Raw genomic sequence first — 12,759 nt, forward strand, 5'->3', positions numbered from 1 at the left:
TCTCATGTTTGTGTTGCGGTTTATTTGTAAATGTTCTATTGAAACTCATCTTTTTCACTTTAACACAGAATATTTTGAATATTGATGAACTTTCTGACCAAAGCCTTTTACTGAGTGGTTGAGAAATGTACCCATGAGTTTCTTTGTTGCCTCAGGTTTGTCCCTGAGCACTCATTTTGATACTGACACAGTCATCCTGAAACATTGTGCCAGTTGCAGAAAGCATCAAAAGGGAACAGCTAAAAACAGAAGTGAACAAGATGCTGTCACTGAAAATAGTCCAACCAATAAAAACATAATGCAAGAGGTAGTGTGAACTTGAGCTCAAAAGACAGGCTGAGTAGTTTGAATCGGAGTATCTTACCCACCAAAACTAAATGAACTACACTGGGGGACCACAGCCCATATTCTAACTTAACACAGATGTAAAAGCATCTTTATTTTTCATTATAAGCATAATGAACGTGTGAGTACAGCTTGTATCTTACCGTAGAGACTTGGGATATTTCAGCCCTGATGTGCACCACATCCTCTTGTAGTAATTTCTGCTGATAGGCAATCTTCTCAGCGTGGGCTGGCTGATCTCTGTACTGCTCCATCTGCTGGTGGGAAACATCCAGCACAGACTCCAGCTTGTCCTATGTAGAGACGTGAAAGACGCCGTCATAACACTGGAGGCATTTAATGGACCACACCAACACAGGCTGACACACATGAGTAAATACTGTGCACACAGAGGGCAGCTTTAGATACGTTTAAAATAAAAACCTTATCCTCCTTCAAAGTGCGTATCCTGGCCTCCAGCTCCTGGAGAATCTTGTCTTGTTCACACAGTCGACTTAATTTCACCTAAAGGAAAAACATACTGAAATAATAAGAATGCAGGAAAAAAGGATAAAAACTACATCAACCTCTCCTTCTTATTACTCTCTGTTTGAGTGTAGAGATAACAGGAAGGAGATTAAACAGTAACTGAGCTGCTGAGCTGCAGTATTTGTTTACAACAGAGGTCGACTGTTATATTCTTGTCTTTGTTCAACTATATTCCAACAACGCAGCCAGAGAAGATGAATTGATCGTCTACCGCAGTCTTCGCCGTCTGTAAATATGTCAATAAGGCTCATCTATGTGAAAAGCCCAGAGGAATTCCTCTCATCAGCGCAGCGAGAAATATCAAAAGGCTCTATACTGTCTAGTTTGGGGGGCGAGATCTGGTAATACCCATTATGAGTAATCATAATCAAAAATCCATATTTTCAAATTCACTTTTGGAGAAAACCGTGTTTATTGAGAGTGACAGATTTGTTTTCCCAGAAATGGGTTATGTGTTTATGAAAACAACATAAGACTGCCTACTTCACAGTCTTTCTCACACAGTGTATTTTTTTCTCAGATCTATTTATCATTCTGTTCAATTAATAATTAAGCTGTTTTTATTTTGCTGCCGTATATTGTTGTTTTTAATTGCATGAAATATTCATTGTTCAGACAAATTTACTGGCAATTTCTTATAAATTGTTAAAATGGAACAATGCTAATGATGAAAAGCCAGGACATCCATCTTATTTACCTCTATTCAGCGGAAAACAAAGAATGAGAAAAGCAGGATCAGGCAAATCAAACTGAAAAATTTAACAGCTCAACATCTAAAACTCCCATTACATGTATTTTTCTCTTTAAATTGCAGGGAGGAAAATAAAAGCTGTGGTCGATACTTTCAGGCCCTCACTGTGCAGTGTGGATGGATGTCCCCACAGTGTTGCAATGTACATACGTTCCCTTCCCTCCGCAGCCTCTGTTTACCACAACTTAAGGACACACACACACAAAAACCACACGAAAACACACAGTAAAGTCAGACTAAAGTCAGACGCCTCTCTGTAGTGGATTACAAGAGAGTTGGAAAAGGAGATCTTAAAGAAAAGAAAGAGATAGATAAACAGGGAGCTTATCAGACTGCTGCTTTAAATCCTAAGACCATAATGATTCACTTACATCAGCATCACTTTCTGCTATTTTCACAGGCCTGGATGGTCTTTCTTTTTTTAAACTCTCTCGTCCAGTTACCTGAAATTCCCAACAGCCACAAATAAAATGTTCATTATCAGTAACTGAATGACATTTCTTCAATATCTTTACTTAGTACTTCCAGTTAACAGATAACAACAACTGCATGAATTTTCAAAATACATTAAGACAGCTGGATGGATCCAGATAAAATAATGAAGAAAAGAAAAACACACAAACAAACAAAAAAATCAACACAACAAAACAAAAAGTCAGTATAACAAAACTTTGTGCAGAAGCTGAGCAAAAACGTTTTGTCTGTGCAGAGAAAGTTTCTGAATCTTTGTGTTGTGGAGACCCAAAAAACCCCAAAGCTGCTCTTTCTTTGCTCCTTAATACTATAAGCAAATTAAACAACCACGTCCCTAATAGAAGACGAAGAGAGGAAACTGATCCTTGTAATTCTGATTTTATAATTCAGAAACATGTCTTTTACATTGGTAATATATAATGTTTATGTAAACTTTACTGTTATTTTACAAAGCTACAATAAGTAGCTTGGGTAAAGGTTAAACTTCAGGTTATCAAGGCCTCTAGTTTCATAACAGTGTGGTAAGGTGGTTTGGAGACAGCAGTGACAGCGTGGTTAAAAAACAGCGAGATGTATCTACCTGTGCCAGCCATGGCATTATGGATATTATAAACCTTGTCACAGTTTTAAATAAATTTGCTCAAGATCTGCAATCACACATAACTGCCCACGGCTTTGAGAGAAATCTGAGTCTACAGCCATGCTAACAGCTCTGTGAGGCTGTACTTACACAGACTGGAGCTAAATGCTAACGCCTGCGAGCTAATGTGCTTACGATGAGCGGACGGACATGGGAATGTCATTAGTGTTATAGGTCATAAACCAAAGTATTGGGCCTATAAAAATGTTGATCTGGTGATGATTAGAATGGCTCCAGATGTAGATTCAGTGATTAAAATGTATTCTGAGCAGGGCATAAATGTAGGCACCACATTTAATGGCAATCTATCCAGTAGTTGGTGAGATATTTCAGTCTGGTGGTGGATCAACTGACAGACCAATATTGCCATCCTTAGAGCTTTGCAATTAGCATGGCTAAAAATAAGGAAATGTGTCCCTGGTGCTGCTAAATTAGTATTTTGTTTCCTCTTCAGTTAACCAGTTCCAGCATGTGCGTAAACAGTAACAACTTGGCTATTCTTGAAGTTTGTTATTGATTATGCCTATTGTATTTCTGTGCTGTGCAAGCAGTAGAAAACTCATTATACTGTATTATTCAACAGGAAAAATTTAATTACTATTCAGGTGGGAAACAATATCAACAAGTACTCAATGATTTTAAAAAAATACACTTTTTCACTTGTTTACTTTATAATTCAGGGCCTGTATATTCCTTTATATCCCTACATGAACTTAAAACAGATCTGGTCAGGTTTAATAATAAATAATACTGATAAAATAACACACTTTCTTCTTTACCTTTATTTTGGGTCATTTATAACATCACTATTATCAAATATTCCTACAGAAACTTCTATTTTTATGTGATCAGTAATGATAAAACTGTCAGTGCATCCTGTCCAGAGCTTCTCCAGATAAGGGGGCAAAGGTTTGTTTGCCAGTTGTCTGTCACAGTTTGTAACACATCAAGCTGAAAAGTGTGGGTGGAATATTCATAAGACACCCACATCAGGATCACCACACCCTGCGCAGTGGTATTCGGACCAGAGCAAGTGGGAGACTCATTTAAAGGGGCATCCCACCTATTTTACATGTCAAAGTCAATTACTAGTCATGTAGAGTACTACACAGTCTGTGAGAACAGTTTTACAGTTTATTCTGTGGTTCTGGGGGGAGATTTGTCAAGTCTGGGAAAATTACTCAAGTGATCAGCAGGATTTCTTAGCTGGAGACTGGAGACTACAAGTTTTTAAAAGATGTTTACCAGTCGGGGAGGCTCAAATGAAAAACAATATGAAGTTGAAAGTCAACTAAACAAAGTACGATGACTTTTTGTATTCTGTCTTTGGTATGTTTGCCCACTGCACCACTGCATGTTACTGTCCCATTTACAGCTGTTACCACGATGAAACCAGAGGCCCTGAAATTAAGTCGTCAGTGCCAGCGTTTTTCTTATAGAGCACCATTGGGTCATCTTTTATGCTCTCACAAGCAAAACAAAAGCAAAGTGAAGATATCAAAAAGACATTCAATAGTACATTCAGAAATGCTTAACCGCATGCAAGGAAGCCCTTTGCCATTACAACTTCCTTTCCATCATCTCAGATCTCAGAGGAGTATCACACAGCGAATGATCAGATCAAGGATTCATGTGCAAATGCATCACATTTCATTTGATAAGCAGTGAAATGGTCTGTTTCACTTTGTATGCACACCATCCTTACATTCCAACAGTACCCAAAACTTGGAGTGGAGTTTTCAAACACATTCTGAACTGAAACGATCATCGGGTCAATACTTTGGATCTGTTTTGAAACAGGAAATGGAGAGGCGTTACAGGGCGTACTCTACATCGCTAGATGACTTCCCTCCATTCCAAAACACAACCCAGATTTCTAATTAATGCATTGTGGTGTTAAACATACAAATCAATTAGGATCAAATGCTTTGCACAGGCGTAAATGGAATATATGCCAATAGCTAGCTACTGTGACTGAGATAGATTGCTTAAACACAGCAGCACTGGGCCTTTGCATTTATATTGTTTGTAACACTGACACAGGAATTGGAGTCCACATGACTAAAATAATTTAGAAATTCAGCCATGTGCTTAGAAAAACTTCAATTCCCATTAGGATGAGCTTAACATCAACATGTGTTAGGGTGACATAACTGCATTACCACACTGCATCTGAAAGTATCATCCAATGGAAGACATTTTGATTGGGCTCGTTTTATGTCAGTCACATTGGACTATTTGTTAGCTTTATCACCTTATTAATGTGGTAACTGCTTTCCCCCCCTCAAATGTATAACAGACAGTTAAAGGACATGTTAATTCCATTATAAGGAGACAGTAGAAAGCACAGCGCAGAACAGAGGAAAGACAGGAAAAGGGGAAACAGGGTGGCAGATGTTGGAGGCAGCAGCAGGAAAACAGGATTGGCAGTCCAGAGGAGGGAGATGAAGTAGAGGATGAAAAGGATAAAGTGGCATTTACTTTGTTGGGGCCCACCTTCAGATCTAGATACTCCAGGTCCTTCTTCAGTTGTATGTAAGTATCATCAGCCTTTAAATGAGCAGTGGAGAGATAAATCATTTGAAATGAAGCTGCAAAGGATAATGGGTGACCAGATGACTCCTTTAGGCCTTTATTTGCTGTTCAGGCTTTGCTAACAGGACTTTAATTAACTTGATCTCAATTACAGTTTACTTCTACCTCTGTATTTTTATCTACAGTGAGTAAAGCCAAACTGTAATTAAGTAATCATGTAATTTTTGAACTGGGTTGACATCTTGTGTTTGACCTCGTATACAACTGAGCAACACAGGTCTTATGCATGACATGTGGTCAAACTGAGTGTTTACACTCCGTCATAAGCACGGGGAACGGCCAGAGAAAAACTGGGTGGGGCTGTCATTGCTGAGCACTGTTGCAGCTTCACTGTGGTCTGCTAGTCTTACAGCAATACACTGTTTGTGAACAGGCTCACAAGGGAGACTGAGGCTGCTTTAGAGTGATAACAGCAAGAGCAAAAGATTTATCAGAGCACACAGAAATGTAGATACAAATGTGAAAGTTAAAAATGCAGGCACAGTCGACAAGCAACATGCTTCAGATACGTCCTGTTACTTACTGCAAACAGAATAACACAGGCCTCTGATAGGTCTTTGGAGTTTAGAACGAGGAGGATGAGCGACACTAACTATAATGACACTAAAGCTAAAAGGCAATCTGGACAGTCTGAAGTGCAACACAGCCCATGCCAAAATGGTTGAATCAACAAGACAACCAAGCAGTTCCAACAGACTGCACAGTCTTGAATGAATGACAGGGAAGTAATGTATGGGATTGGCTGGGGTGAGGGGGACCACAATGCACTGGCAGGGGTTGCAATGTGCTGCAGAGGAGGTTAGGGAAGTTCGAGGGCCCCTGACCTGCATGCTGGGGCCCAGAAGGCCGTTGTGCTGGTGGTGCTGCAGGTGAGCGAACGCATCGCTGGGGCTATGCACACCAGCCATCTTGGCCTGGTGCCTCCGAAGCTGAATGAGGAGCAGAGTCAGCTCCTCTGGCTGTAGCCAAGCCCGGGTTTAGGGGCCGGAGGCCAATGAAAGCGCAGAGGAATGAGAGAAAATATTTGAGAACCATCTGGGTAGTACAGTGGCTGAGCTATAGCAGCTGAGAGAGCCAAGTGGTAGAGAGGCCAGTTTACTTCTGCTCCTGTTTATGTCCTAATAACACTAAAAATGTAAAAGCTAGAGCTGCTCTGTGGAGATATGATTTATTGTGCCATAAGGAATAGTCTAAAGATGAGGGTTATCAGAGCTGATGACACTAAAACAAATATATGGCATAAAAATTACACCAGCTTTACAGCAGTTCACACAATCAGCTAAGTCAGCTCTAGATTCTACATCTTGACTCTGTCACCAAGATGATTGATGATTATTAATGAAGCTGTGGACTGAGTTATCCCTGTTCATACCTGGCCTGGCTGTCCTAGACTACTGGAAAACTATGTTGATACTACACAACAGATATCTTTAATAATGACACCAAGTTATGTAGTGCATGTGATAAAGAGGATCATACCGTTTTGCCGTGTAAGCTAGGTGCACTGACAGTGTGTGTGATGTATCCCATGGCTGGCATGGACCTTCTCTCTATTTGGGAAGTCTGTGGACAAACAAAACATCATCAGCTTGTTATTACAGATCTTAAAGAGTCAAATCAAACAGAATGTCTAATTCACTTAGTCTTCAACAGTGTTGAAAGTGAGGGAGAGACCACTCCATCACACTGAACCAAAGTTAAACCATTGCCTCCAAGTCTGCAAACAAATTTGACTACACAGCAGATTTATTTTTTCATCTATCCCTTTCTCCCTTTCATCACTCCTAATCTTATTCGAAACAAGGTGTGCCCTGAGTTTTTTGACGCTACAGGGCTTGGGAAATTTGACGTTTTTGCTTAACACACAGAATTAGCGAAAACCAAGCCCACTACAGAGCCTTAAAAGGACACAAACAACAAGAGATTTAATTAATTTCACATAAATTATACTAAACCTGCTTTCTTAAAATAACATTTGTTTGCTACCAGCAAGAGAAGCACTGTAAGCCATTCCCTTTGAGATTCCCATGCCACTATTTTTTTGCTGCATAATAGGTTTTTTATTTAAATGCGAGATCAGAAGAAAGAGACCGCTGCTGATGTTTGAGATACAGTAGAGATGTTTATAGGGTGCTGAGGAGCCCTGGGCAAATTGGATTAGCTGCTAATAAAACATACTTCTTAATGATATTCCACAGAGGTATACAGATAGCTATTACTTAAGCGCACTCCAGCCAGAGAGCACCATCAGCCTCAAAGATGCTGGGTGCACCAAAACTAAGTTCACTGCCGACTAAATTTAGTTCCCATAAACATGGCTCTCTTGGATCGTTTTGGATAGTCACTGTGGCTCCCTTTGTTAAAAATGTATCTTCCTCTAAAGGGTTTTCCATAATTGTGCGTCACTCTATTTTATGGTTATAATTAGTGTCTTGACACTTGGGTGAATGATGGAGGAAACAGAGCATCTGCGACACTTTGTTTACTTGTGTAAGGCCATCGGGTTGGTTATGAGGCTTGTGTGTGCTGGCAAATGTGGTGATGGTTTGGAGGGAGATCTTTTCACATGTGGAGGGTGTGGTGGGGAGACAGCGCAGGGTGTGGATGACAGGACGTCCCCTCGCTCCGTCTCCTGCGGCGGCGGCGGTGCTGTCTGAGCACTGCAACAGTTTGGGGAACTGCAGAGGAGCGAGCTCTTGCTCACACACGCTCACACCACCTGTGGAGTAGGCCTGGGTGTGGACTGTGTGAATCTGCAAATGATTCACATGAGCATCAAAGTGTGTGTGCTGAGAAGTCAGAGCCTTCTCATGCTCCTCATGCTAATCTTCCCATGGTGTCCATGTGAGCTCACAACTTCCTTCCAGACTGACATCAATAGATACCTCACATCCACTACCCAAAGCTGCTGTGAGAATGAGACCTTTGTCATTTGGCTCACTACGTGTGAATCAACAGATTTCACTTCAATCCCAAGCCAATGACAGGCTGCAGTACATAAATCCATGAAGGGTGGTACTTCCATCCGTCCATATGAACATTATCTATACCAGTTTTTCCCGTGCAGGGCTGTGGGACTCTGAGGGTTCTACTTCAGCAAACAATCTCTTTGTTAACTGAAACCTATGATGTAACTCGCTCCAACAAGTCTCACTATGAGTGTGACAGCAGTGTGATACCACATTAGGAACACACCTACTGGTGCTACGTGTGAATTACCACTCCTCTTTACCAAATTAATGATTATTTTCATCATTTACTTGATTAATCCATTCATCGTGTTGTGTATAGTCCGTCAGAAACTGATGAAAAACGTGTGTGTGAGAGACAGAGTGTGTATGTGTGGTTTTTCCTTGAAAAATGACTTAAACCATTATCAAAATAGTTTCCAATTAATTTTCTGTTGAGTAACGAATCGATTAATCTCAACAGCCCACCATCCAAAGCCCTCAGCCCTCAGCACAGAGGCATACGCTGTATCATCCTGTGCTTATACATGTGTACAATACTTGTTAGTAAGATAAAGTCCTTGCTGGTTTTGGCCTTTTCATGGTATTTGTTAATACAGATAAAAGAATTGCATCGTTTATCTTTAACAATAACAGATCACAGACATCAGTACAGATGCCTCTTTACCTGGGAAAGATGGGCACAAATATGGCCCGGGGAGCTGGATCTTGTGCTGTCCCCGGCTGCCACTTCATCGAGGGGCCTGACTGTGCGTCTGTCTGAAGGGGTGTGTGGCCTGCGAGGGGACAGGGGTTTGAATGAGGAGGGGACAGACGGTGGGACTTCACATGGGGACGGAGGGACAGAGATGGAACGTGGCATCTCCACAGTCACTCTGAAAGATGAGGAGTCTGTGAAGTTAGGGCCAGAGTAGACCGGAGCGGTGGGGCTGCCGTGACGAAACTGCTGCCGCTGCTGCCACTCATACAGCTGCCACACCATTCCCTCCTTGGTGGCCATTCGCTCATCGGTGGACATGCGGAAGTGGCTGAGCCGGTCGTGGGCATACTTGTAGTCACTGGGCAGGTTGCATGTTGCTGGAGGAGAGTTGCTGCCAGACGGGAGACGGGGAGACTTTGGCAACGACTGATAGGTGGCATCTGCTGTGCTGGCTTTGGGCTTTAAGGGAGGAGTCCGCCGAGGGAGGTTGTACTCAGCAGAGGGGGCACTGAAACAGAACACATGCAAAAGATTTTAGTTCAAAATTAGAATTGTTACTCTACATAAAATAAAATTCAATGAATTAAAATCACTGTCCACAATTAGAACACTGGACACTGGACACTGAGCAAATTAAATACACAAGTCCTCATATTGGCCACTAGAGGGAAGCATTTACTCAAGGTTTGTCTCATCATTATTCATTATTGCTGGTGTTTGAGGGAAATGTTGGTCATTCAAACTCACCTCTTGGGTGGGTCCCCTTTTTGAACTTTGACCCAGTGCTCCACCTGAGCCAGTGTATTCTTCCTCTGCACATGTTTCTCAGTGTCTGGCCGCGAAACAAAGCCCCTCTGATAGACAAGATTCCCATTTTGTTCTGGTGGCAGAGCCACCTGGATTACAGTTTGCTGTCCGTTCTTGTGGGTGGCGCCGTTGACAGCGTCTGGAGAGAGTCTCTCTGCTCTCTCCTCTGTGGCTGACTGGCTGGGCCTCCCTTGGATTTCTAATCCATACCTCACCTCATCTCCAGGAGCCAGTCTGATACCATTATCTCCAGGTTCCTCTCTGTCTGTCCGGTGAACACTCTCTGGCTGAGAGGAGTTCAGGTTGATGTGGACGTGGTTGGTTTGAGGGACTGCCTGCTGTGCAGCCTTCTCTGGCTTCTCCACCTCTCTGTAAAAAAGTGATAACATATATTAACAACACTTAATATACTGTGTCTGTACTGTAGGTGTGTAGTGTGATTAAGGTTTATTTAATTGAGATAAATTTCTTCATATAACCAAGTTACAGAGCATGTCTGTTGAAGTAGTTCACCTTACAACTATTATATGTGGCTCCACTCATGCACTTACTTATTCATTATCTCATTTTCCCTCTTTACTGTACATCATGGTGAAGTGCAGCTCTATTCTTGAAACGAGGTGGATAGCATAAAGAGGGTGATTAAAAAAAAAACACACAATGGCCACTCAAATTAACCTTACGTGACCCTGACGGTAATTTCCCAATCCATTTGCAAAAACACTTGAACATATGGAGAGATTCATTACTGAGTCTCACTCAGGAAAGATCAGAGACCACTGGGAGTTATTCACTAAGTTTCAGTCCGCACTTTTAGAGGTTTTGCTGGAGAGCGAATCCTATGGGAGGAATGGCAGTCGCTTTGTCTTCATTAAATAGTGGTGTGCTGCAAGTGATAAGACTACATCCATTCAGTTCTTATAATTTTCACATTTAATGAATCAATCCTTTTCTCATTTAAAGGAATAAAATATGATTTAAAATGTCACATTTAAAGGTTGTTTATTTCTTTGCAAATAACTCCTGAGGGAGGAGGTAGAGGTAAAATACGAAGGGAGCACTAACTAAGACTGTAGGTGGAAAGGAGAGCTTCCCAAATAAAAATTTCAGGAGTATTGACTTACATTGGCCTCTAAGTGGCATTATTGCACAGACTAAACAAACCATACCATTAATCTAAGGTGTCCAAATGCGGTTTGTAATGCATTTTCCACAGATACAGTTGTCACAGAGTGTAGGACTGTATTGTACACTGATGTGAATGGCTTTAAAAAAAGTCTGCCTGCAGTTACTGCTGTAAAAACACAATCTGCAGTATAACATATCTTGTGCTCGGCTGGCAGCGCCTGCAATGAGCCTCATTTATACCAGACCCAGATGCAGGATGTACACACACACACACACACACACACACACACACACACACATCTTAGTGCCCCAGAACAGACGGAAAGGGCTGGACCTGCTGTGGAAGACTGCTGTTTAAATAAAGCCCATGAAGGCAAGAAAAAGGAGCAAGGAGCAAATTTCAGTTACGAAACTGAAAACAAGGCAGTGGCCAGTTCACCACTGCAGGCTAACACTGTATCAGACATAATGCACTAGAGAAAATGATTTAATCATCAGTTTCATGAGCGCATTGAATACTACGATGCCTAAGTTGCCTTTATGATATCATCTGAAGACATATCCAGCTCACAGAGACTGCAGTGTTTTATGGAAGGCAAGATGTTGGTACTAGTGGATGCCCGACCAATGAGAGAAGTGAAGCCCACTCTGTAGAGCGAGACCAACCTCTTTATAGTGTGACTCTGCTGCATCAGCGCAGCCTGGTTCATGGCCCGGATCCAGCCATTCATGTCCTCCTGTGTGTCCGCACTGAAGAAATATGTCCGCATCCCGCAGTGTTCTGCCTGTGAGCCAATCACAGAGTTCTTATTGTAAATGTAGGAGCGCATTCCTGTGTGGCTCGCCTATCAGAGAGAGAGGAGAGAGAGAGAGGATAGATGTGAGATCTTCTTACTGAAGATAGGAAAAACCTGCCAGTGAGGCTGATGAGTGAAAAACTTTGGTGTGTTGTTCACTGAGACTGACAGCTGTCAACTCAGTCAACACAAAGTTCACAGCAACATTTTACTGGGAAAAAGAACAGGGAGGGAGCAAAGTGCTGCAGCAGAAACGATGTGAACATCGTGCTGTTTCTGGCGAGAAAAAAAAGCACAGCACAGGTTATATTATACATTCCAGCTCTGTACAGTCTTTTCAGCACACAGAAATTAGACTTGGCAAACAGCACATACAGAAGCAAAGTAAAGGCCAAACCCCACTCAATTCTGATGCAGACAACCTGCTATACCACAGTAATCTGAAAAATCAGTTGTACTGACCAACCCAATATACAGTAAAAAAAAAAAAAGGATTAGTTAGTAATGCTTAATCGTATTGTATATCTCCATAATCATTTTTGTGTCATGATGTAACCATAAGAAAATCCTCGAATAGCTGCTGACGGTACGACAGGAGCATCCACGAGACAGGATGAACAATGGAAAGAGTGATTTTCAGCAAATCCACAAAAAAGATTTCCACAATAACAGAAAGGGTCTTACAGTAATTATAAAGACGTAATCCTGATTTATCATATGTATCCTCACAAACAGATCTCCTAGAATAAAACACCGTATAAATATATGTAATCGGTGCCAAGTTGACTTGTTTGTAAAGAGAGTTCTGCTCTTTTATTGTCCTGTTTCAATAAGCTGGTCACTGCATGTCACAGTTGGTATCACAACTGCAAACAGGATCTGTGGTTGTGACCTCTGAGCTCCTCATTTGTTTAGGTATCAAAATATGATCCTATTAAGAACCATGATTAATCTATTCTGAGAAATTAAAACAATCATTCTACTTATTCAACTTTTAGGCAACATGGAACAAATTCAATGAGGCA

At 41.5% G+C, this 12,759-nt stretch overlaps 1 protein-coding gene across 7 annotated transcripts in view; it reads right to left on the reverse strand.

Moving 5' to 3' along the window:
• plekha7b (pleckstrin homology domain containing, family A member 7b) overlaps window positions 1-12,759 on the reverse strand; it is a 65,110-nt gene that overhangs the window by 12,227 nt on the left and 40,124 nt on the right. For 3 of the 7 annotated variants that reach the window (XM_018684986.2, XM_018684981.2, XM_051073781.1), the window contains 9 exons: window positions 11,604-11,782; window positions 9,750-10,178; window positions 8,970-9,510; window positions 6,813-6,896; window positions 6,158-6,292; window positions 5,220-5,288; window positions 1,996-2,067; window positions 769-849; window positions 489-638 (listed from right to left, as the gene is read on the reverse strand). In XM_018684986.2, the coding sequence (XP_018540502.1) occupies window positions 489-638; window positions 769-849; window positions 1,996-2,067; window positions 5,220-5,288; window positions 6,158-6,292; window positions 6,813-6,896; window positions 8,970-9,510; window positions 9,750-10,178; window positions 11,604-11,782 (1,740 nt within the window). The remainder of the gene's footprint in view (window positions 1-488; window positions 639-768; window positions 850-1,995; window positions 2,068-5,219; window positions 5,289-6,157; window positions 6,293-6,812; window positions 6,897-8,969; window positions 9,511-9,749; window positions 10,179-11,603; window positions 11,783-12,759) is intronic. The other 4 variants (XM_018684987.2, XM_051073765.1, XM_018684985.2 and 1 more) reach the window with 4 other exon arrangements.

This window comes from Lates calcarifer, linkage group LG2 (assembly GCF_001640805.2).
Source record: "Lates calcarifer isolate ASB-BC8 linkage group LG2, TLL_Latcal_v3, whole genome shotgun sequence".
Lineage (NCBI taxonomy): Eukaryota > Metazoa > Chordata > Actinopteri > Centropomidae > Lates > Lates calcarifer.